The sequence below is a fragment of the Notolabrus celidotus genome, chromosome 3, assembly GCF_009762535.1.
Source record: "Notolabrus celidotus isolate fNotCel1 chromosome 3, fNotCel1.pri, whole genome shotgun sequence".
Classification (NCBI taxonomy): domain Eukaryota; kingdom Metazoa; phylum Chordata; class Actinopteri; order Labriformes; family Labridae; genus Notolabrus; species Notolabrus celidotus.
Window position 1 is genome coordinate 15,126,589 of NC_048274.1, and position 23,026 is coordinate 15,149,614.

General features: G+C 40.0%; 1 protein-coding gene across 1 annotated transcript; it reads left to right on the forward strand.

Annotated features, from left to right (window-relative positions):
* Positions 1–4,304: 4,304 nt before the first annotated feature.
* LOC117810592 (stereocilin) lies at positions 4,305–21,859 on the forward strand. Its single transcript, XM_034680503.1, has 28 exons — positions 4,305–4,620; positions 5,235–5,259; positions 5,357–5,921; positions 7,376–8,263; positions 8,479–8,541; positions 8,625–8,750; positions 9,041–9,207; positions 9,289–9,475; positions 9,825–9,940; positions 11,309–11,435; positions 11,526–11,708; positions 12,121–12,159; positions 12,249–12,425; positions 12,803–12,952; positions 14,630–14,688; positions 14,871–14,994; positions 15,155–15,237; positions 15,332–15,467; positions 15,891–16,081; positions 17,362–17,452; positions 17,567–17,738; positions 17,902–18,071; positions 18,405–18,560; positions 19,000–19,142; positions 19,677–19,825; positions 20,044–20,141; positions 21,351–21,498; positions 21,689–21,859. The coding sequence occupies exons 1-28, from the start codon at positions 4,305–4,307 to the stop codon at positions 21,775–21,777; spliced, it is 4,938 nt and encodes a 1,645-aa protein (XP_034536394.1). The 3' UTR covers positions 21,778–21,859.
* Positions 21,860–23,026: the final 1,167 nt, after the last annotated feature.

Below are 23,026 nucleotides of genomic sequence, written 5' to 3' on the forward strand. Positions count from 1 at the left end.
TTTCATGTCTACCTCTTTCATTGTTGAAACACATTGCTAGTATAGCCACAGAATCAATTTCAGTGCTGATGACTGAGACTCCTGCAGTGTCAACTACAACAGAAAATATATCACATGAAAATTAGACCATCATCGAGACTGGAGGTATTCATATTTTTAATTTTTTTTTACTAATGATTATATACCAAGTGTAACATTGCAGCTTTTAGAACATCACTGTTGTGGTCTCAAACCAAAATATTGCACAATTACAAATAATGACCTGATGGTGGTGCTAGAGGACGAGTACAGGAGCACCTTAATCATTGGGAATCCTTCTCTGGGGAAATTGTGACACAGTCCTTGAGTATATTACTGAATTATCTCTGAATTAAGCGTAGTCTTACTCAGTTTTCTTTTATCCTTCCTTGGTGCACTTCACCACCGCATGCAGGCACAGAAACAAGCACCAGAGTGAGGGCATGAAGTACCAAAATGAGCTTAAGAAATGTTAATACATCATATAGTTCATATAAACTTAGACGTTGTGAAATTGTTAATAGACAATAGTAAAACAAATCGAAATGATGTGATCATTCTTTGAAAACTGCTTTTGATCATAGTATTTTAGAACTCCAATTCCAAAAGAGTTGGGATGCTGTGTGAAATGTTAGAACAAAATTTGATGGTTTGCAAATCATTTAAAACTAGATATAATGGTAAATAGTGCAAAGACAATATATCAAAAGTTCAAAGAAAAAAAAGTATTATTTTATGAAAAACATACATCTATGTTAATTTTAAATGGGATGACAGCAAAAAAATTCTCTCTCCTCTTTAGACCAGAGGACACGGCATCCATGATTTCAAAGGAGAATGTCAAATTTGGATCTGTCCGATCACAGGGCAGTTTTTCATTTCACCTCAGTCCATCTGAAATGGTCTGGTGCGCAGAGAAGTCACCAGTGTTTCTGGATCATGTTATATATTATTTCCTCTGGTATACAGTTTTAACCTGCATTTGTAGATGCAGCAACAAACTGTGTTCACATTCAATGGATTTAATGCTTTTTTTGGAAGTGTTTTTGAGTCAATGCAGTGATTTCCACTGGAGAATCATGTCTTTTTTATGCAGTGCCGCCTGAAGATAACTGCGATCCAGTATTGGTTACCAGCCCTGTTTTTTTTTCGTACAGAGATTTCTCTAAATTCTGTGAATCTTTAATGATTAGCAATTTTACACTGAGGAACATTGTTCTTAAAGTGCTGAACTATTTGCTTATGTAGTCTCTGACAGATTGATGAATCTTTTCCTATCTTTCATTCTGAGAGACTTAGCCGCCTTTTTTTTTTATAACCAGTCATGTTATTAGCCTGTTGCAAATCAACCCAGTACAGAGACGTTCCTTCAGGCATTTTTAGCATTAACCAACTTCTTCAGTGTTTTGCTGTCCCTACTTTTTTGTTGCTGGAATCCAATTTACAAAAAAAGTAGCATATCTTTTTCATAAGAAATTAACATTTTTCAGTATTATATATGGAAATGCCTTGCCTTTTGCTTCAAACAAGCAGCCTTGAATACCTACCTTTGTATTTTTCTGATTAAACCACTCTGTGTAGATTTTCACAAAACAAGCTACTTCCAGTGTGTAATGACAACAAATACCATAGATATATCTGATTTGCACTAAGTTAAATTTATTCATTAGCTTCTAACGGCAGTAAAATAGAGCAAAAATTAACTTAGTTTAGGGGTCAGATTCAGATTATTATTTTCAATGGTCGATAGGGACAATGGCAAAAGTTGGATTTAACCCAAATATTTCAATCTCAACAGCTAGTTTCACCAGCTGATTTCTTCCAGCATGAGTTTCCTGCAGAGAGAGGAGGGACAAATGGAGTAGCTCAGGTTTCTCATTGAATATTCCCGTGGTGAATTGAGCCCTGCTGCACTGAGTGATCGCTGTTCCCTGTAGTATCAATAATACAGGGGGAAGTTATTGTCCCTGTGCAAGCCACGGTATCGTACAGCTAAAGCAAGTGGAGGGAGAAGGTGGTCCTTTCACTCTGCCCTCTAGGGTTTCAAGGCCTGCAGACACTGGTCTGACTCTGGGGAGCCTGCTGCTGTGCCCTTGCACAGGGCTTGATTGTGCCTCTGCTTGACCGAGGGATAAATGTGTCTAAACAGTGACAGCCTGCACAGTCCTGCTGGCCCGGCCCCGTCGGTAAGACTACACCCCCAAAACAAACCCTGAGTCGTTAGATGAGTTCCAGCTGACAGACGGCTCAATGGGGAAGCAGTCAGTGGGAGATATCTGACAGTTTGAGGATAGGACAGATATCCTGGGTGTGATCAACATGATCCAGATTTTCACCTTGTTTGAGCACATCGCTGAGTAACACGGCCTTCCTGTAGCCTCATAATACTCTAAAATACTAACCCAGGAACTCAATAAAGACAATCCATATTCAAGCAGTGACTCAAAAGGGTCAAGTCTTGTTTTAAGGGATTATGCACACCCAAGCCTAAACCAATTACTCACGTCTTTTATTCTTGTCATGGAAAACAGCCAACCAGCAAACTGTTGCACATAAAGGAAACCCTTGAAATATGAAGCCAAACATTAAGCCTAAACCCCTGGGACAAAAAGTGCCCCAAACACCTGAAGGAGCACAGAGAGAGACAGAGGACACAGGTGGGAGGGGTGCAGAAGGAGAGAGTGAGAGAAAGTCTGAGTGATGGTGAAACAGAGTGGCGCTCAGAAAGAGGTCAGCTCTGAGCATGTTTATACGCTGAGTTAGAGATGCTGGCAAACGCTTGAAGAAAATGAATGGATTTGATCTGTTGGTGAGTTGCTTTTTATTTTAATTCTTCATTATAGTGAGAGACCGTCACAACTGATACGCACAAAAGCTTTAAACAGGCGTGCTTTTATTCTGGACAAACTATTAGAGTGTGATGAGAAAATATATTTAAATGTCTTACCTGATGTCCATAGCTTTTCTTTTATCACACTTTCAGCATCACATATCGAAGGACCTTTCAAGTTCATAGTCTTGGGTTGCATAAGCTAAGTTCATTACTGCTACTTGTTTTACCAAGTATGCAGTGAAAGTGGTCAGGTAATGTAGTTGCTGGTCATTAAGGTTTAATATGTCTTCTCCCCTGAGATACTTTACTCCTTGAGTCCATCTCATTACTGTAACAGAAAAAGCTGCATCTGTTTAAACACAGGGTTTTGTGATATCATTAGAAAATCATCCTGAAGAGAAAGATGTGACAGCAATGTGTCACTGCGCTGCTGACATGAGATGAAGATGGCAGAGAAACAGCCAGAGATGGCTACACTAACAATCTCAAGCATCATCATCTGGGCCGTTTTACTGGGACAAGGATTGTCTGAAAAGACAGGTGAGTGCTAAGCTGAAGCATATTGTAAAGTACTTTTTTGAATGTTTTGGGGAAATGTGTTTGATGTGTGATGCTACCTCAAGCTGTCTCTAATGGGTCTCTTTCAGGAAGTAGTAAAGCGGACCAGAGAGACGCCATTCTGAGAGAGATCATTTCAAAATGGAGCACAGGAAGCAGTTTGGGCTCTCAGAAGGCTCCCCCAGAAACAAACAAGGACCAGTCTGGAAACCCTTGGGTGAGGAATATCATGGGGAGCCTAAAAACATTATTTCCAAGCAAGAAACTGCCCTCTTTGAACAAGCCAATTGACAGGCACCGTCTCTCTGGCTTCCTCTACAACATCTCTCTGTACCTCCAAGAGATGGGTGCTGAGCTGGAGGGGGCACCCGCAGAGACAGATGAGGAGCAGCTGTGGGAGAAGGTGCTGCATTTCTTTCTCCAGTCTGAGGGGAGCGCTGCAATGAACCAGTGGAATGGCAGGGTGCCACCCCGACCCAGTGTCAAGGTGCAGGACTGGTTTCTGTCCCTGCGGGGCAGCCCTCACTGGGACTGGCTGCTGGGGCTGCTGCAGAGTCTGATCACCCTGTCAGAGCGTCAGCCCTACAGGCCTCTTCTGAGTTACTTGTCCCAGAACTGGAGGACAGTGAGCGCAGTGTTAGAAGCTGCTCTTCAGGCTCTGGTCAGTGGGACCTATGGCCAGGCCAGCGCCGGCCTGCAGGGCTTTATCTGTGCTCTTAAGGGCCGTAGTGACTGTGCCTTCAGTGTCAGTTGGCTTCAGCAGCTGCTGCGTTTCCTTGAAACACGCAACTGGAAGCCTGTGGTCAGCCTACACCCAGCAGGGGAAGGGGCTGAACACAGTAAAAGTTCAAGTGCATTTGGACGATTGAAGCCCTTCAGCCTGCCTCCTGAGGCCATGAGGAAGGAAGCAGTGGCTGGAAATTACTCTTTTGAAGACGCAATGGAGGACGATCCAGACTCGGTGCAAAGTTTCCTGCTGCAGGCGTTGTCACGTTCAGGTGGAGGAGAACGTGGGGGGCACATGGCACAGAAGAATCTAGCTCTGGTGCAAGGTTTAGATGGGCTGAGGAGAGGCCTCATGCACAGGGTGGGGAATTCTGTTTATGGTAACCTAAGGAGAAAAGTTTCACAAGCCACCATGGCGCTGCTTGATGATGTCAGCAGCCTGGTGGATGTGCCACAGTCCAACGCTCTGGGTCAGTGCTCAGTGGGTGAGTATGTGGAGCAGATGGCCTCAGATAAGAACTCATGAATATTCTACACTTGATTCATCCCACAGAAAAACAGCTCATACACATTTTCATGCTTGTTATTGTTTAGTGCTTTATTGCAAACAATCTTTACATTAAATAATTTGTTTATTTAGTGAGTTCCCTCAAATTCTTGCCCACAGGGAGAGTGCTATCAGAGAGAATCATTCTGAGCAGGGATGTCACACGTGTTGTGTCTTCAAACATGTTATTGATAAAACTCTGGATTATGAATTTTTTGTCATTAGACAATTTACAAAGAATTCTCCTCTTTGCTAGGAGCCACAGTTTGGCCCTGGTTTCACCTAAAAGCAACAAGAGGGACAGTGACAGTGACTGACACTGCTTTACAATCTCTTACCGTCATCCTGGCTGGTGAAAGCAGCTGTTGTCGGCTCAACTAATCTCTTTATCCGCTCATTGATGTCAGTAACATTATAACCTGAGCATTGTTAGCTGAGCTGAACTGTTACATCAGACGTTGTCATGTGTGTAGAAACTTCCAGTGTTTTTTCCCCCCACTATCACTCACTTTGATTTGCTGTTAATATGGATTTTAATTTATTTCTATGAAGGCGACCTGAGGCAGCTGATTTTATGGTAAGATATTTGAGTCAGTCACCTTTTCTGATTGTTTCTTTCTTTTGTTCTTTTGGAGATTCTCATGGCTTTCATTGTTCTGTCCTCACAAATGAAGGGGGATACGACACAATGTGACATGGAACACTGAAGCTTTGGGTGTTGGGTCCCCGGGAATTCCAAACTCTCTTCCATTCCTGTCCTGTCCCTCCACTGAAGGAGACGAACCAAGCTCACGACAAACACCAGCACACTCTTCAAGAGAAAGCTCAAAACAAAAACGTCTTCATGAACTCTCAAATGTACCCCACCGCCCCCAGCTCAACCAGTCACCAACAGGGAGAACGAGAGAGAGCTACAACCAGCAGAAAGAAATCGAGTACCCCACCTCTATTGAAATCCTGGAGGCAGCGTGTAATGAATCTATCCCAGGCTTGACTGGAGTCTCAAACTTCACAGTGTTCCTCTACTGTAAACTGTTTGAAGGGGAGAACGAGTCAGTTAGCTCTGCAGTGGCTCAGATGGGGCTTGACCTGCATGCCACGTGTTCTGATGCAGCTTGGTACCTGTCGGCTGCCGAGGAGGACTTCCTTTGGGTTCATGTTTGTAGTGAGTTCTTCGCCCAGGAATTTAACAACACAGTGTGTGCCAACTCCTCTTTCTGGCTGCAGAGAGCACATCAGGTACTTCATCTTTAATACGTGAGCACTCTGAGAAGTTTTTGCTATATGCTCCTGTTAAAATCCTTCCAACACTGATACCAGCACTGATACCAGCACTGATTCCATACCATAACCTAGTTAACCCCCAAAAATAAACAACGCTGAAGTTGGCTTCTGATTCGTAGCTTCTGATTCATCTGTGTATGTGCTAGCTGTGCTTGCAGCTATGTTAGCTGTCAAATGACATTTTAGTTCTATGAATAAATGAGAAAAACTTTGAAATTCATTCATCTTATTCTGATGAAACAAGTAACATGATTAAAGCTGACAATATTGAAAAGATATAGAAAATAGAAGAGAGGACTTAACTGTGGTCTAGCCATGACGATGTAATTTCAGCTGAGTCATGCTGCTTCCTGTTCTTATTCTTCTTCTGCATCACTAACAAGGTTGCACGTATGTTGTGAGACGAAACTTTGAGGCATAATTGCTGTGAATTAAATTGTGTTTGTGGTTAAACACGTAGTTTTAGCAGTTAAGATAGACATATTAACCCTCCGGTTATGTTCGTTTCTCAGGAACAGCAATAATGTTCCTGGGTCAATTTAACAAGGGGCATATTTAATTATCCAAAAGTGTCAGAACCCAAAAAAATCCCAATAAACATTTTTTAAATCTCATTATTAACTCCATTACTAACCACTTGATTCAATATTTAGTTCAATGGTTTTCTTTAATTCTAATAGATCATGGATTAATGAGGATATCTCAGTTGTTTTTAATGAAAATTCATGTTAAAGGGGTGTGTGTGTGCGTGTGTGTGTATGAGTGGGTTGAAATATGTCACACAGTTGCAAAGAAACAACTAGTATTTGACACTTCTGGCTCCTTTTAGCCTCCACTTTGACTGCCGGGTCAAATTGACCAACAAACAGTATATCTATAAACATGCAGGGGGGTTGCAAATATGTTAAATTAACCATTTTCATTTTATATGTTGGTTTCACCCATTAAGCCAAGCAGAAGAAGTTTCATACAGAAAAAATATTTTTAACCATTTTATTTTTATTTTTGAACTTTAAAAAGGGTCAATTTGACCCGCAACATAACAGGAGGGTTAACAAAATAATGCAAAAAGTAGATTTAAAACTTATTTCAGTTGTCAGAGTTGGTATGGAGTGATAATAATTAGTAGGTATCATTAGGAGAATTGGACAAAGGAAAAAAGCCACTTTCAGGGGTGTTCAGAGGGTATTTGGTTTTGAAAATAATATTTTAGAACCACGTTTTCACATTTTTCCTACTACTGTGTGTTTTAGGGTTTTATGCTGGATTATTAGAAATATTTTTGATTGGGGGGGAAATGTGCTGTGAATCAGAGGCTAACTTTAGTTTGTTACTCTGTGCATAAGAGTTTTTCCATCTCTTGAATTAACCATATGTTTTTGTTTCTTATCTAACTCTAATGTTCACAGGCTGTATTGACAAAGGACTACCACTTTTTCAACCAAACCAGTATAGATGACCTGTGTGTACACCTGACAGGTGAGGCCATAGGAAGCCCTGGACTTGGTGAGAACTGTTTGGCTCCGTTAGGCAGCAGGATGCTCACTGCAAAGGCTTTCAGACACTGCTTCCTTCCCAACAACTCTGTCCTGATATCAGGCCTGTGTGGGAAAGATTCCCCTGAATCACAGCAGACCTTACCAGAGGGCAGCTGGGCCGCAGCATACTGCTCCAAAATACACAACTACACCCATGTTGATACTTTTGAGGAGCCTTGTCAGTACAGGGAATGGGAGGTGCATCATTTTACCAACTCCACCCTCCTGGAGCTCTGTGAGCAGACACATGGACTGAGGGAGTACATTTGTCTAAACACAACTCTCTACAATAAGCTGTTACAATCAGCGCCTCAGTTTGCTGATCTCTGTGCTGACCTGCAGGCAGAACTCGAGGAAAGGAAGTGCTTCCTGCAGAGATTTTTTGACATGCTCCCGGCACGGTATGAGTTTGACACATCTCAGCTGTGTGTGGACCCGGCCCCGCTGCTGGTGGACGTTCTGCACAAGCTGAGTGTGTGTGAAGTCCAGGGAGGGGAACGAGAAGGGTTCCTGTTGGCGCTGGGGTATGTGTTTCGAGTCCTGGACATCATGGTGGGACTGTCTTCAGGACTGGACGAGGGGGAAAGAGAGGCGAGACAGGGTTTAGGTCAGGCCATGCTCCTCTCCAGTCTACTTGACAACACGTCCTGGGCCGAACTGCAGCCAGAAGCTTCCATGAGTGTCCTGCACACCATCGGAATCTTCCTGCGCAGAGAGCAGAACGCCACTCTGAAAGAAGACCTGCTGAGCTGCTTCAGTGTAAGATGGCCTTCTGACACACACACACACACACACACACACACACACACACACACACACACACACACACACACACACACACACACACACACGGACACACACACACGGACACACACACGGACACACACACACACACACACACACACACACACACACACACACACACACACACACACAGAGTGAAGAGTGAATTACTTTTTCTGCCGTTTCATCAGCCCGTCTTGTGGGACCTCATCCAGCGGGACGACAACTCATCTGCTCTGAGGGTTCTCCTGCAGGTATGGGTCTGTGCAGCGATAATAATCACATTCAGACTTTCATATTGAACTTTATATTTAGGTGAATCACTTTATCTCACCAGGAGTATCTTCAAATGCCAAGAGACAGCATTCGTACTCTGGTGATGTCTGCTGAAAAAGACGCTGTGAAGAGATTCATCTCTCATATGCATCAAAGTTGGGACCAGTTACAAGTTGAAACTGTCCAGGTTTGTAGAGAAACTTCCAACTTACACTCAATGTACCATTAGGGACATTTATTCAGAAGATATTTGAACAATTACATGTTTAATATGTATTTGAAGAATATATAATATTCATGTTATTTGAATATAATATCTTCCTTGAATGATGGCAGTGTATATAGTTAAAGAGGTCAAATGAAATGCACCTCAATTATCTCTCTCTCTCTCTCTCTCTCTCTCTCTCTTTCTTTCTTTCTTTCTTTCTTTCTTTCTTTCTTTCTTTCTTTCTTTCTTTCTTTCTTTCTTTCTTTCAGGCCTCTCAAAAAGAGTTACAGGCCATGGAAACAATGACTGCTGCTTTCATCCACAAGTTCCCACGAGTGACTCCAGAGTTGTTCGTGGACATGTCTCAGTTCATTCCCTTCATGTCTGTGTCTGACATCATGAGCTTCCCGGCGTCCCTGATAGTCAACGACACTGTGTGAGTTACTCACCTATCTGATAATGCATTCAGTGAGACTCATCTGTCCAAGATGCTAACAGCTTCTGGGTTTCCCTGTAGACTGACAGCCATTCGTGACCACAGCTCAGGGATGAAGTCCCTGCAGAAAAAGGCTTTTGTAAAGAGACTCCTCCAGTCCAGTGTGGTTGGTGATGTCCCTACATGGCCACCGTACTTTCTCACATCCATCCTTCCACTTCTGCCGTTCCTTCCGGTCAGCCATTTTCAGCAACTGACCTCACAACAGGTGAGAGTATGTTTTGCTTATTTCAAAGTTTAAACACAACGGTGGTATCTCTTTTTTTTAATGTTAACCATCTCAGACAGGGCCAGGCAGTTAATAAGGACATTACGGTTCTAACATGTGATACTGTGACATGTTAAAGGGAAAACCTGATGAGTGAAAAACCAGATCATAAGATGATTGAAGGAGTGAAAAAATGTGTAAAGCCTTTGCTACTTCACTAGGTCTCAACTAAGTGCTCACTATCACCATCTATAATTCAACCATCGCCTCACACAGACATTTCTTTTGTTGTCTCCTGTATCTTGTCACCCGCCTGTGTAACGTTGATTAATTTTGGCATCTCTTTTAGTTAACTCCTCTTGTAGAGTTACTAGGCAACAGTAGCCTGGATGGCGTTCGGGGACGACATGTGCTCCGAACCCTTTTCAGTACGAAGAAGAACATGACAAGTGATGGCATACTGAGGTGGGTCCCTCGTTCCTCAGTGTGAATGTGTGAGCTCCTGCTTTCTGCACTGTCGGTTTGTGTTTGGCTGTCGTTATGTATGCAAACAAGTGCAATCAAAGTGTTGTATCAGTTGACATTTTCCTACAGAGCACCTGAGGATTATTACTTGACATGATTTTTGCAGATTGGCATGACTGTGTTGAGAGCTTTCTTAAAGTTGTACTGTCTCTAGTCTGTACATGTATGTTGAGATCCTTTGGCAGAAATTGGCTTTGTGTTCAAAATGAAAACAAAAGGGGCATTTGCAGTGAGGGATCCCAAAACTCTGGAACAATCTGCCTGAGGAAATCAGGTCTGCTGAGTCAGAGATCTCTTTTAAATCCATTGTTAAAACCTGTCCTGATTTTACCTGAACTTTATTTTATTTTCTAACTGTTTTAAAAATATATTTTAAAACAATTGTACTCCTGTAGAGTTCTTTTAAAGGAATTTTGTCTTTTAAAATATGTTTTATTTCTTGATCTAGCCTTGTGTGATTTTATGACCTGCTTGTTTTATGTGCTGCCCATGTTCAATTAAAGGCCCTGTGAGGAGTTTTTAACTGGCTGAGAAACAGACTGAAAATGATACTGATGCCTCTTTATGACCTTCAATAGCAAACAAGACCACCAGCAACAACACTGACACCTTCTCTGTTGTCATTTTTAATGCCTGAAACCGCCCTGAGGGGGTAGGTGTCAGACCAGATGATGGACATCTTGCTTCAGAAACAGCCTTTATTTGACTGTTCTCATAGAAAATAATCACATTGCCTGATAAAGTTGACTGTTAAAAGACAACAGGATGAGGTTTTTGTGGAAAACACTACATTTACATGTATACGACAAGAGATAAGAGGTATCACTTTGGCCAAAAGGGAGCGCCAGAATCGATACAAAACAAAAGTTCCTCACAGCAGCTTTAAATTAAATTAAATTCAGAACCTTTATTTATTCTCGAAAAAGACATTTAGGTTTCCCTCATTTCCAATATCATCGAGATCACAGGCACATTAGAAACAACAAACAAACATACACAATCATTCACAAAACAATAGATTAATTAAAACAGACACAGTTTGAAACACAGTGGTCGGAGATCAAAGGGTTAAACTCTGCAAAATATGGAATGAAACTTTAAAGTCTGTTGAAAATAATTTGTAACCTTTTTTTTTTTAAATGGTCTAACGGTGTAACTAGAAGTATTATTATTATTATTATTATTATTATTATTATTATTATTATTATTATTATTATTATTATTATTATTATTATTATAACACGGTAAAGGCAAAATTCCAGAGAAAAGAAGATCTTGAAAGAAAAGTGACAGATGGTCTTTTTTCAGATTAGGAGTCCTTATATGTTACCTGGATCCAGAGGACCTGGCTTCATCTCTTCAGGACTCACCTGTGGCTCTCTGGCAGCAGCTGACCCGGTGCATATCCAAAGGCTTCATCAGCCCCAGCGGCAGAGTAAGAAGCACATGCTCTACAGAAAATCTAAATCCACAGTTACAGTTTTATATCAGCCTGACCAGCTCTGTTTGACTGTTTCACTGTCAGATGGCTTCTTGGTTGATACAAGCCGTTCAGAACGTGAACATGAGCAGCTCGGCTCCTGCAGAGCTGTCAGCCCTCAGTGACTTGTCGTCTCAGTTAGGCACTTCCTTCCTTCTTTCACTTCCCTCACAACAACTCCTGGAAGTCCTCACACAGCCAGGATCACACAGATATTCCCCAGCGCAGGTCAGTGGAGACTTTGTTCTACGTGGGACTTTTGGCCAAACGTTGGTGAAGTTGTATCTCCACCATTCTATTGTATTTGCTAATCTCTGCCATAGTGCTCAGGTGTAGTTTTAAATGTCCATGAAAGCTTTCAGAATTGATTTAACAATGTCAGACTATCATAGCTCTTTTCTCTCACAAGGAGACAGTAAGTTGCATCAACCCTGTGAACAAAAAAGATAAGTTATTCTTGATCTTAATATGTACTGCAGGGTTTTTGTAATTGTGGATCTACATGAAATTATCTTCTGTACTTCTAGAGAAAATAAGACAGTTAAAACTGATAAAATATTTGACCGCTGCCCACACAAAATGCAACCTTTCTGTGTTTCTTAAATTCAATGCTTGTTAATTTTTGAAATACTTTCCCCAGGCTTTTCAAATCCTATCCAAGATATCAAACGACATCCCTGTAAGTCGAGGTTTTTAATTTAATTTGTTGGATTTAAGCCGACTGCCCTTTCATCGCTGTGTTTCTCTCCCTCCCTCCCTCCCTGCCAGCTCACCATGGAAAGACTTTGCAAGCTGAAGCCGTTACTCTGTGGTCTCTCCCCTGCTGTGCTCACAGACCTCCAGTGGGATGAGATCAGTGAGGCTACCCATTGCGAGTGTTTGAGATCACTGCTGACTGAGCTTAAGCCTGGCCATAGAGCCATGCTATACAATGCTATGCAGGAGGTGATGGTGCTATTATCTGCTCTCAGTTAGTAATTTATTATTCCTCTTAACTTTCATTACACCCTATAATTTACTCATATATACATTATTGTCATGTATTAAATAAACTGACAATAAAGGTAAATATATATTTTTGACAATTATTATCACTATTGTCTTTTTATCATCACAGATTATGATAAAAGTCAAACATTTTCTTCCAAATAACAAAAAAACGTTAGCTCAAGAAACATGAATCTAATCCGTCTCTCAGGTTTCCACAAAGTGTTCATTTGATCCACACGTGTAAAACCTGCTTTGTATTTTCTAAATGGCTTTCAAAGGTTTTCAGGTTTGCATTCACAATGTTTCTTTTTCTTTTTCTTTGGTGTGAACAGGCTCTACAGAGAGACACGCAGAACAACACTGAGCAGGTAAACTGTCTGTCACCATTTGTCCCTCTGAGGAAGCTAACAGAAAGCGTAACCGGTGAAACAATCCTGAAAGATATCCGCCTCTACAGAGACATACTCTGGTCACAACAACAGGTGCACACTTTACCTCATTCCACCTTTGTGTCTGATGTTTAACGTTGCATTGATACGACAACAATAGAGCTGCAGTTCTCTGACTATAGAGACGAAAATGTCACCAGCTCTAGTCCCATTAATCTGTAACTCATTGGACATGCTTCAGATGATCCTTTCAGGATATTAATACTCCATACGCATCAGCCACCATCAGGCTAATTAGTTTGGATTTAGTACAATGGTGTGGAGGAGTGTAGCATAAATTAATAATGGCTACCTTTAAGGGATTTTGTCACAGCCAAGAGTGGATTTCAGCTTCTGTTCTCGGCCTTAGAAGACCTCTGTAAAATCAATAGAGATGGCGCTCCTCAATTCAAAGCTGCTCTCAGATATGATGTGACACGAAACAACAGACCCAATTTATTCTATTTAGATAACCTGAAGTCTAATGATATTATATCATTTAATCTCTGCAATCTGTGTGGTAATAATGTCTGATAGAAAGAAAGAAAAAAGAAAAGAAGGAAGGAATGAAGGAATGAAGGAAAGAAAGAAAGTTGGAAAGAAAGAAAGAAAGAAAGAAACAAGGAAGGAAGAAAGAAAAGAAGGAAGGATAGAGAAGGAAGGAAGGCAGGAAAGATGGAAGGAGTGAGAATGAAAGAAAGATGGAAGAAAGAAAGAAAGAAAGAAAGAAAGAAAGAAAGAAAGAAAGAAAGAAAGAAAGAAAGAAAGAAAGAAAGAAAGAAAGAAAGAAAGAAAGAAAGAAAGAAAGAAAGAAAGAAAGAAAGAAAGAAAGAAAGAAAGTAGAAATGAACCTCATTGTTTCTGATGCAGTCACAGTTATTAAAGTCATTATTGGGTAAAGTAAGGATGTGGTGGCTTATTATCAGCATTAAAGGAGGTGGGGTGGGGTGGGCTGGGGGGGGGGGGGGGGTAATCTGATCAAAATCAAAAACATGGCTGTGAAAACATGACTCATGAATATCCAGGATAGGACACAGCGTGACTGTCAGCTTTTGGAAATGTCTCGCTTTAGACCAAAGTGTTAGATCCGACATCTGGAGTGATATTTCACCTAATCTCCTTCAAGCATCAAACACTGTGGACTTAATATCTAGCTTTCAAACTTTGTAGTTGTGTCCTTTAAAAATATCTGCTGCAAATGTATTTTATTCTTAAGGGATTCAATAGTAAGAAGCAATGACTCTGCAAAGAAAAACACACTGAAAACCGGACAGCAAAATGTTCGTGATTATGCTCCCTGTAATCTATAACTCACTTTGTTAGGCCAGAATATGACAAAATGTGGATCCAGTCTATAAACAGGTGCTTGTTTGGGGATGTTTGTGAGTAGTACTTGTTGAAGGTCTACCTCATGGTCTTTACATCCCAACACTATAACAACAATGTGAATTATCTACAACAATCAAGAAGGACCATACCAATGTTGGGTCAGGTTTGACCTTAGAGATTTATATACCTTTTGTATAAGCAGACATTTATTTCATCAGTTTTTAGGAAAGCTTGAAAACGGTCATTCAATTAGAATAATATATAAAGATTTCAGGGACTGAAAATTCTGGTTGGACTTGTGTGAAAAGTGCAGTTGAATACAGTTTTAATGATTAAAATGTTGTTCCCTGTAAGGTAAGCAGAGATGGAATGAGGAGTCTGACATGTTTTTTGTCTGGACAGGCTCAAGTTTTATTCAAAAAGGTCAACAAGTTTGGAAACATTTCCAGCCAGATGGTGAGGTAAGTTGGAGTTATTGCTCCAGAGAATTTTCATTAAAAAATGTCAGTCACTTCGTAATAATTTCATGAAAACTGAATTGGACATACACACACTCTCTCTTTCACACACAGATATTAAAATGCACACACAAACACATCCAGAAACAGTCTTTTTTAAACCATGACCTTTCTTTTTCATACAGGAATCTGGGTCATATTGCCAGCGGAATAAGTTGTGAGTTATTTAGGCTTTGGAGCAATGATACAGACTTTGCAGAACTGCTTCAGTTTGTTACTGAGCTGCCTGGATCTCTGAGACCTGCTCTGGTGAGAAACAAATTCCACAGCACCCCTTAAACTCTATATCGCAGTAACTTAAACGCAGCAGTGATTGATTTGTCGTTTATTTCACTGTGTTTGTGTTTGTTTGAAAAAAAAAGGTTGTTAGATTTTAACAAGTTCAGGTGTGTTTTGGCTGTTTTACCAGCGGAAATGTCTTGTAGAAGAACTGAGGACACATCCCGATGTCGACGTCAACACTTTGAGCTCTGGATTTGCTGCAACATTACCGTGAAGTATCTCCTTATAAAACATGAATATAGACCTTTATCTTGTTTTTCACAGTTTATGGAAAGATTCACACCCCTGTTCTGTTCTCTTCCAGAGTGACAATGATAGAGGACATATCCAATGTATCCTTCAGAGGCATCCTGAGCTACATCCAGGCTAACTTTGCTGAGTTCCTCAGACTGCCACATTACAAGCAGACAAATTTAGCAGAGAAAGCTGTCTCTGAGCTGGTAAAACACCAACACAACCTAACCTTCACACATTGCCTTATGTTTGGTGTGAAACAAGTGTGACTTGTTTCTGAAGGTTAATCAGAAATCCTAAATTAACCTCTGTGTAATTAAAGCAGCACAAAGAGCTTTAACAGCACACTGCAGCCAAGAGATGCTATTTCTGGTGAGAATAAATCAGGGATTGCGTCAGCGAGGCTGAGTCATGTATTCCATTTGTAATAGCAGTGTCATAGGACAAAAAGAACAAACTTCTTTGGTTTCGGCTCCTCAAACAAGCACACATGAGACAACTGATAGAAAATTCAGAACATAACCTGCCTCATCCTCTCAGCTTTTGACAGAAGTGAAGTCATATCAGTGTGAAATCCTTGTGATCCAGGGTCACTGACTGCATGTGGTGGTCTGTTGGGCTCTTCTCAGGCAGCAGAGGAGATTGATGGCACCACACTGGATGTTCTGGGGCCCTTGCTGCCTTTCTTGGACCGAGACAGTCTGGCTCTGGTGGACAGAGGAGCTCTGGCTCTGCGGCTTGAGGAGATGAGAGGTTTCTGTCTTCCTAAAGAGGCCCTGAGAGACATTAGTGCCCTGCTCACTCAGAAAGACCTGCTGGGGTAAATAAATATATTTCTGGTGGGGAGGAATGGACAAATGCTGGCTGTGACAACTGGGTAAAAAATATGTCAAGGGTTACTTTTTAATTCAGGATTCACTGGGTTCACACACTCGAGAGAAATATTATATAAATAAAGGATCTGTTATTTAGAATTAATCAGAAGGATAAATTAGTTGAATAAGTGAAACTGAGATAGGAATATGGAAACTACACTACTCACTGATGTGAGTGCCTTTTAGCTGTATGCATAACAAACACACAACTGCAAACCTAAGAAACCATACAGTATCAAATAATTAAAACGGTTTCTCCTGCAGTGTTTGTAGTGTATAAATCATGCCAATTCATACTGTATAGCTGAGGCTGAATTGAATGCTATTAATATTGTAGGCATGAAGTCTCAACACAAATGGTCAAATTTAACTTTTGCTCTAATGATTTGATGACAAATATAACAACACCAAAGATTTATATGTTCATGTCAGCATTAAGCTAACAGATGTTGAGTCACTAGGCTAGTGCATTGTAAGAAATTCACAGTCTACAGATAGATACACTACCTGTCAAAAATTTGGACACGCCTTCTCATTCAATGGTTTTTATTTATTTTAATTATTTTCAACATTGTAGATTAATACTGAAGACATCAAAACTATGAAATAATATGATTTTGCCATAATATAGATTACAACAGTAGTCAAATTGGGCTATACATTGTGTACTAACCCTACCTCTGAACAACACAACTGATGGTCTCAAACGCATTAAGAAGGCAAGTCATTCTACAAATGAACTCTTGACAAGGCTCATGTTAATTAGAAACCATTCCAGGAGACCACTTCATGAAGCAGACTGAGAGAATACCAAGAGTGTGCAAAGCTGTCATGAAGAAAAAAGGGGGCTACTTTACAGAATCTAAAATATAAAACATATTCTGGTTTGTTTAAAACTTTTTTGTTAATTAAATAATTCCATATATGTTCTTTCATAGTTTTGATGTCTTTGGTATTAATCTACAGTGTTTCAAATAATTAAAACAAATAAAAAAACCTTGAATGAGAAGGTGTTTACAAACTTTTGACTGGTAATGTATGTATGCCTGTTTTTTATTGATATATACATTTAAATTTCTTGGTGGGGTAATAATTTGTAAGATAAAGTACAATAAGAGCGATCATGTAGAAAAGTCGGTTGTAGCCTTAGACACTGCATGTTTGCAGATAGACATGGATTACAGTTATCAGTAGTTATGATCAAATATGTGTATTTGTTTAACAGGGAGCCTTCTAAATGGCAAGTTGAGGATGTTGAACATTTGGGCCGGCTGGTGTTTTCTCTTTCAATGAAGCAGATTAACTCTATCCCTCTGGTGAGCTTCAACAAACCTCAACCTTTAAAAATAATTTATGCTGCACTTGATCTGGTTTTCTTAGATGTGTCCTGACAAGCAGAGATATAAGATATATGTATTTCTCCTGTGCAGGCAGTGTTAAATAAAGACACAGTGGAGCAGGTCCTGGTGGGTCAAAGCCACTGGGAGGACAGCATGGTCGGTAGAGTCTGTGTTACTCAGTGCATGGACAAGAATCGCCACAGAAGACAGACCCACAGTCTCATTCGAGGGATCGTCAAAGCAAGAAGCAGGAGAGCCAAAGGTTGAGTGCTGCTCTTATACTGTGTCTAATGTATGTCATTTTAACCTGCCAGCGAAAGCTGTTCGTGCACCACTCCACTTGTGACCTACACTGTAGATCCGTGTCAGTATGAATTGTTTCTTTGTGTTTTCGATTTGATATGACTTTACTGGCCTCTTTTCAGTGCCAGTTCCAAGCTGTGCAGACATCAGAGGTACATTTCCCTCAGCATGGACGTCCACTCAGCTCGGTCGCATGTCCCAAGAAGATCTTAAACAGTGTGTCGAAATCTTTGCTGAAGATGCTTCATTGAGTTCTGAGCAGCGACGAGCACTGTGGATGAAACTCAGACGGGTTGGTTAATCTGCCTGTAAAATACCCCAGTGTGTGTAGTCTCAGATGAATAATAATTCTATGGAGGGAATACAAAATTTCCACACCAAGGCTTATGCACACACTATTTTTTTAAGTGATGGTCATGCCTTTTTTCTGAAAATCTGAAATGCATTATCCTTGTATATATTTTCAAACAGAACTCCTTTTTTTAAGCTGTGAAGGTAAGATTGAGGACAGAGTATGAACAACAAGCAGGCAGGATCCTTGGTGACAGCTGACTAAAACATGAGTCGTTTTCAGTATTTCCTTAATCTTTTGTTGAAGCATGATCTGATTCCTGGTTCAATCCAGGTCTTCGGTCCAGTGAGGGAGCTGAGAGCGGATCAGGTGCTGGCTCTGGGCTCAGTGGTGACTGAGATGGGAGAAAAAGAACTGCAGGATGCCAATCTAACTGATATGGGTGTTCTGGCAAATTTAGGGACGCTGACAGATTGGAGCCCTAAAAAGGTAAAAAAGTTTTGTGCATGCCGAGATAAAACCCTATATAAACCCTACTGTTATGTTCGTTTCTCAGGAACAGCAATAATGTTCCTGGGTCAATTCAACCTGGGGCATATTTAATTATCCAAAAGTGTCAGAACCCAAATCTCATTATTAACTTCATTACTAACCATTTAAATCAATATTTAGTGCAATAGTGTTCTTTAATTCTCACAGAACATGGTTTAATGTGGATAACTCACTTGTTTCTAATGAAAATTCATGTTAAAAGGGTGTGTGTGTGCAAAGAACCAATTAGTATTTGACACTCTTGACCCCTATTAGCCTGCACTTTTACTGCTGGAGGGTCGATTTGACCCGCAACATAACAGGAGGGTTAGAACATGCATGTCAATAGAAGGATATTGTACTGATAGTTTATAAGTGTCTCTGTGTGTTTTGTCAGATGAGAGCAGTGATTCTGGGTGTGATGAGGAAACGTAAGCTGAAAGTCGAACAGTTAACAGCCGTTGATCTTGCAACATTTGGCCATCTGATCTGTGGTCTGTACCCCTCAGAGATCAAAAGATTGAGTCCCTACAACCTCAGGTTTGTCAAATTCCTCGTGTGTGTTTATTCAATCCTTCCCTACCACAACTACACTCAAGAGTAGAAATAAAACGCCTAATGAGAAGGCTGACAGTTTTAATTGGACAGTTTTAAAAGCAACTTGAGAATGACCATAAAACACAGGATCCATAAACACTGTGTCATGAAAACATTCATAACATCCTTAAAACACTATTAAAAGGCATCAAAACAGAGACAAATGTTAACAGAGGTGGACATTTACAGCCCCAAGGTTGACAAATACTTGTATTTGTATACAAGATAGGAAAGACATCGTGCACACACATACAGTAGCAGTAATTAGAAACAGTAAAACATTGATTCCTCCTCTGATACTCTGACAGCGTTACTTGCTTGTGGCTTCAAAGAAATAAGCCAAATCAACATTCACCCTCTAACAGATGTTAACTAACAGGAGGCTGGCTCATCTCTGAGCTCCAAAAACCCTAATGACAATATTTTGCATACCCTCCGAGGAGGATAAAGTCCTGAATCCTTCTCCTCAAACTGCAGTGTGGCGGTCCTGTTCATGCGGGAGATGTCCCTGCCGTGCACAGAACAGCAGATGGAGGTGTTGACAAGCCGTTTGTCCAGACCTGAGGCCTTTGGTCCAGTCAGTGCTTGGGGACCAGAAGTTTTCACTGAAATTGGGACTTTGGCAGGTGCAGTAGAAAATAGTGTCCCTCAGGGTGGAAACTGTTTTTTGATCAACTTTTTCTCAGATTGTTTTTTGCACAAATAGAGGAGGTGATGACAGCTTTTGGATGGATAGTTACAATTAAATATATCCCCCGGGGCATGGAAGCCTGGGAAAACTTTCTCTGTGATTTGATAAAAGAAACATGAATTATCTGACTTCATTGTTTGTGTCTGTGTCCAGTGGGCCTGGAGGACATGGTGCTATCATCCCTGGTACAAGAACAAGTGGAGGGAATAACCCCTGAGGCCTTTGCCCTGATGTCAAAGAAAAAGATGGCCGTGAGTTGGAGCTAAAAAATTTTGTGCGCACAATTCAGGGTGGACCAAAGAGCAAAGTTTGACTTCAGTATGACTGCATGAGTCCATGAATAGCAGCACAACAAAAATGGCTGACTGGTGAAGTTTGAGATATTGTATTGTACATCTGTAAATGTATGGTGCCATAGAAAATAAATCAATAGACCTTTTTATGTTGTCACAGTAAGAAATGTGTGTTTAATAGTTGAATTAATGATGGTGGAATTCCATGAAGCAGCTTTCAAGGTCTAGAGTTTATACATACAGTTTATTTATAACTGAATGTAATGACTCACCAGGACACTTGCATTTAACAGAGCAATCAGTAATACTTTAAGTAGCCACAATATTACATGTTAAAATATCTTCTTTGAAAAGGGAAAATATAACCAAATATTAGTTTATAATAAGTCATATACTTATTCTAAATCACAAAGACGTTTATCTAGTCTCTGTATCATTACATAATTCCATGTAAAACAGAATAGGCAGGGGAGACCAAATGGACATTATTAGCTATCCTGCTTCTGTGTCTTAGCTCTGCATCCTAAAGTTTAAGATTTATGGTCATGATATTATTTGTTTTGAATGGTCAGTTTAAGCACCAACTCATGTACATGATATTTGGTTTCACAGTAAGAAATAGGATTTATTTGAAGACAGAATATAGATTTTTTTAAACATAAATTGTTAGATAGGTGATATATATGATGTAAAAAAAATGTCTGGGGTGTGATCTAAAACTGTTTGAAAGGTTTAATTTGTCTCGTTTTCAATGAAACTCCCGTTTTGGAAGACGTTTCAAGAATTAAAGGTAGATGCTTAGTATTAGATTAAAAGGACAACCTAAACTAATTGATAATCAGAGACAAGAGTCTTCTATGTCAGAGATAACTTGCTCAACAAGTTAGAAGCAATTGGGCTAACAGTTTATGCCTTCAAATAAAGTTGTGGTACATAGAGAAAATACTTGACACACATAGAACATACATGTACAGGAAGGAGACAGACCTGCAGTCCTGGACATTTAGAATTGAAGGATTATGAATGTATGTTTATCCTGACTACTCTTCTGCAACTTTCAAAATACTTCATAATGTATAACCCAAGGATCTTATCTCCTCACTCACAGTGTCTGCTTTGAAAGTCTGCATGGTGAGATAGTATTTCTGCTGGCTGTGTGTCTGACAGGTGGTGTTCAGTGCAGTTCAGTTGTCCTGGCTGAGCGCAGAGCAGGCCTGGGCTGTCACTGAGGAGCAGTGGGAAGAGCTGGACAATGAGCAGAGACACGCTGTTGGACTAGCTCGATACGAGGGAGACGTCCTGCTGGAGCTGAGAGGTGAGAGTGATAAAGTTTCATTTTTATAACCTTCCTCATAATTGCTCTGTCATGGTTACTTTAATTAACCGAGGGAGTGTTGAGAGCATGTATACTTTTATTACGTTTACACTTGTTTTCTCTAACCAATTTTATTTTTATGTTGTGTTCATGGGGGTATAATGAATGCTTTGTTTGTTTGCTTCCACAGGAAGAAACTCAGCTCCAGCAGTCCTCAACACAGAAAGCTTCCCTTTACACTCACTGCTGCTCTGCCTCTTATTATGGCAGCTAATTTAAAATGCTGAAAATAATTGAATCTGTTCCTTGACCTCCCTTGGTATCATCACATTTGTACTTTAAATAAATATTTTGGACTGTTCTATTCCCCTCTTGAGCCGGTCCTTTAATTACCATTCCTCTTGATAGTGCTCTGCTGTACTTATTTCACTTTAATGTGAGCTCTTAGTCTGAAAATATGCAGATAAGTGTATGCATTTACTATTTTATTAATAATACTGATTTGATGAAATGGACTTGTACTTGAATAGCACTTTTCTAGTCTGTACACTACTAGCCAAATTCACTGAGTCAGATACTGATGGCAGAAGCTGCAATAGTAAGGCATCTTATCTGCTTGTCTTGTATGTCTTTATTTGTATTTATTTATTTGTCTCTCTTGTAAAGCGTCTTTGAGTTATTTAAAAGCGCTATATAAAACTTAGGTATTATTATTATTATTATTATCTTCAATATTAGCCCACCTCATTCACACTGCTGACCATGTCACCTGGAGCAATAAGTGGTTCAGTGTCTTGCCCAAGGACACTTCGGCCGTGACTGCAGGAGGTAGGATCGAGCCGCCAAGCTTCTGCTTGAGGGACGACCGACTCTACCCACTGACCTACCCCCCCTAACTAAATAAAGTTAAAAAGCTTGAATCCTTTCTCTTAAACTACAGACACTGGAAACTATAAGAAAACTTCTTCTTCTCCTTTTCACATTTATTTACTGTATACCTTCTGTTTATTAAGTAACCTCCTTACAATCCAGCCCTTAGACCTCCTTGGGAACCCTCTTCCTTGTAGATTCAATAACAGTTATGTGAAGTATAAATATTTAACTGAATGTAAAGTATAATTACAATACTGAGATGAAACATTTGATAAAAAAGAAAAATAATTAATTGAAATAAGAAGTTCGAGGTGAAATATGACAACATTAAAATTGCCAGCTTTAGCAAGAGGTCTCAATTATTTTCACATCCTCAACTCCTGTGTGCATTACTGAGCTAAAAGACTGAAATATAAGATTATTTAACATCCAACTTAAATGCTTGGGTAAAATCATCTGACAACGAACTATCTGAAAAAGAGAAAACCTTGAAAATTAAAGTATCATACCTGGAGAGGAATAGACAAAATAATTTGGGAATTAATTGTTTACAGCATCCTATTAAATATATAGATTGAAACAAGAGAAGAGAAACATCTATCAAGGATGAATAAACACAAATGAGAGCCAAATTGGTTGAAATATCTTAATTTAG

Coding starts and splice junctions, on each gene's coding strand:
- LOC117810592 (XM_034680503.1), top strand. CDS start 4,305: ATGAGGAAGGAAGCAGTGGCTGGAAATTACTCTTTTGAAGACGCAATG. Junction 8,751..9,040: donor TACAAGTTGAAACTGTCCAG/GTTTGTAGAGAA, acceptor TCTTTCTTTCAG/GCCTCTCAAAAAGAGTTACA. Junction 19,143..19,676: donor TTGAGTCCCTACAACCTCAG/GTTTGTCAAATT, acceptor CTCAAACTGCAG/TGTGGCGGTCCTGTTCATGC.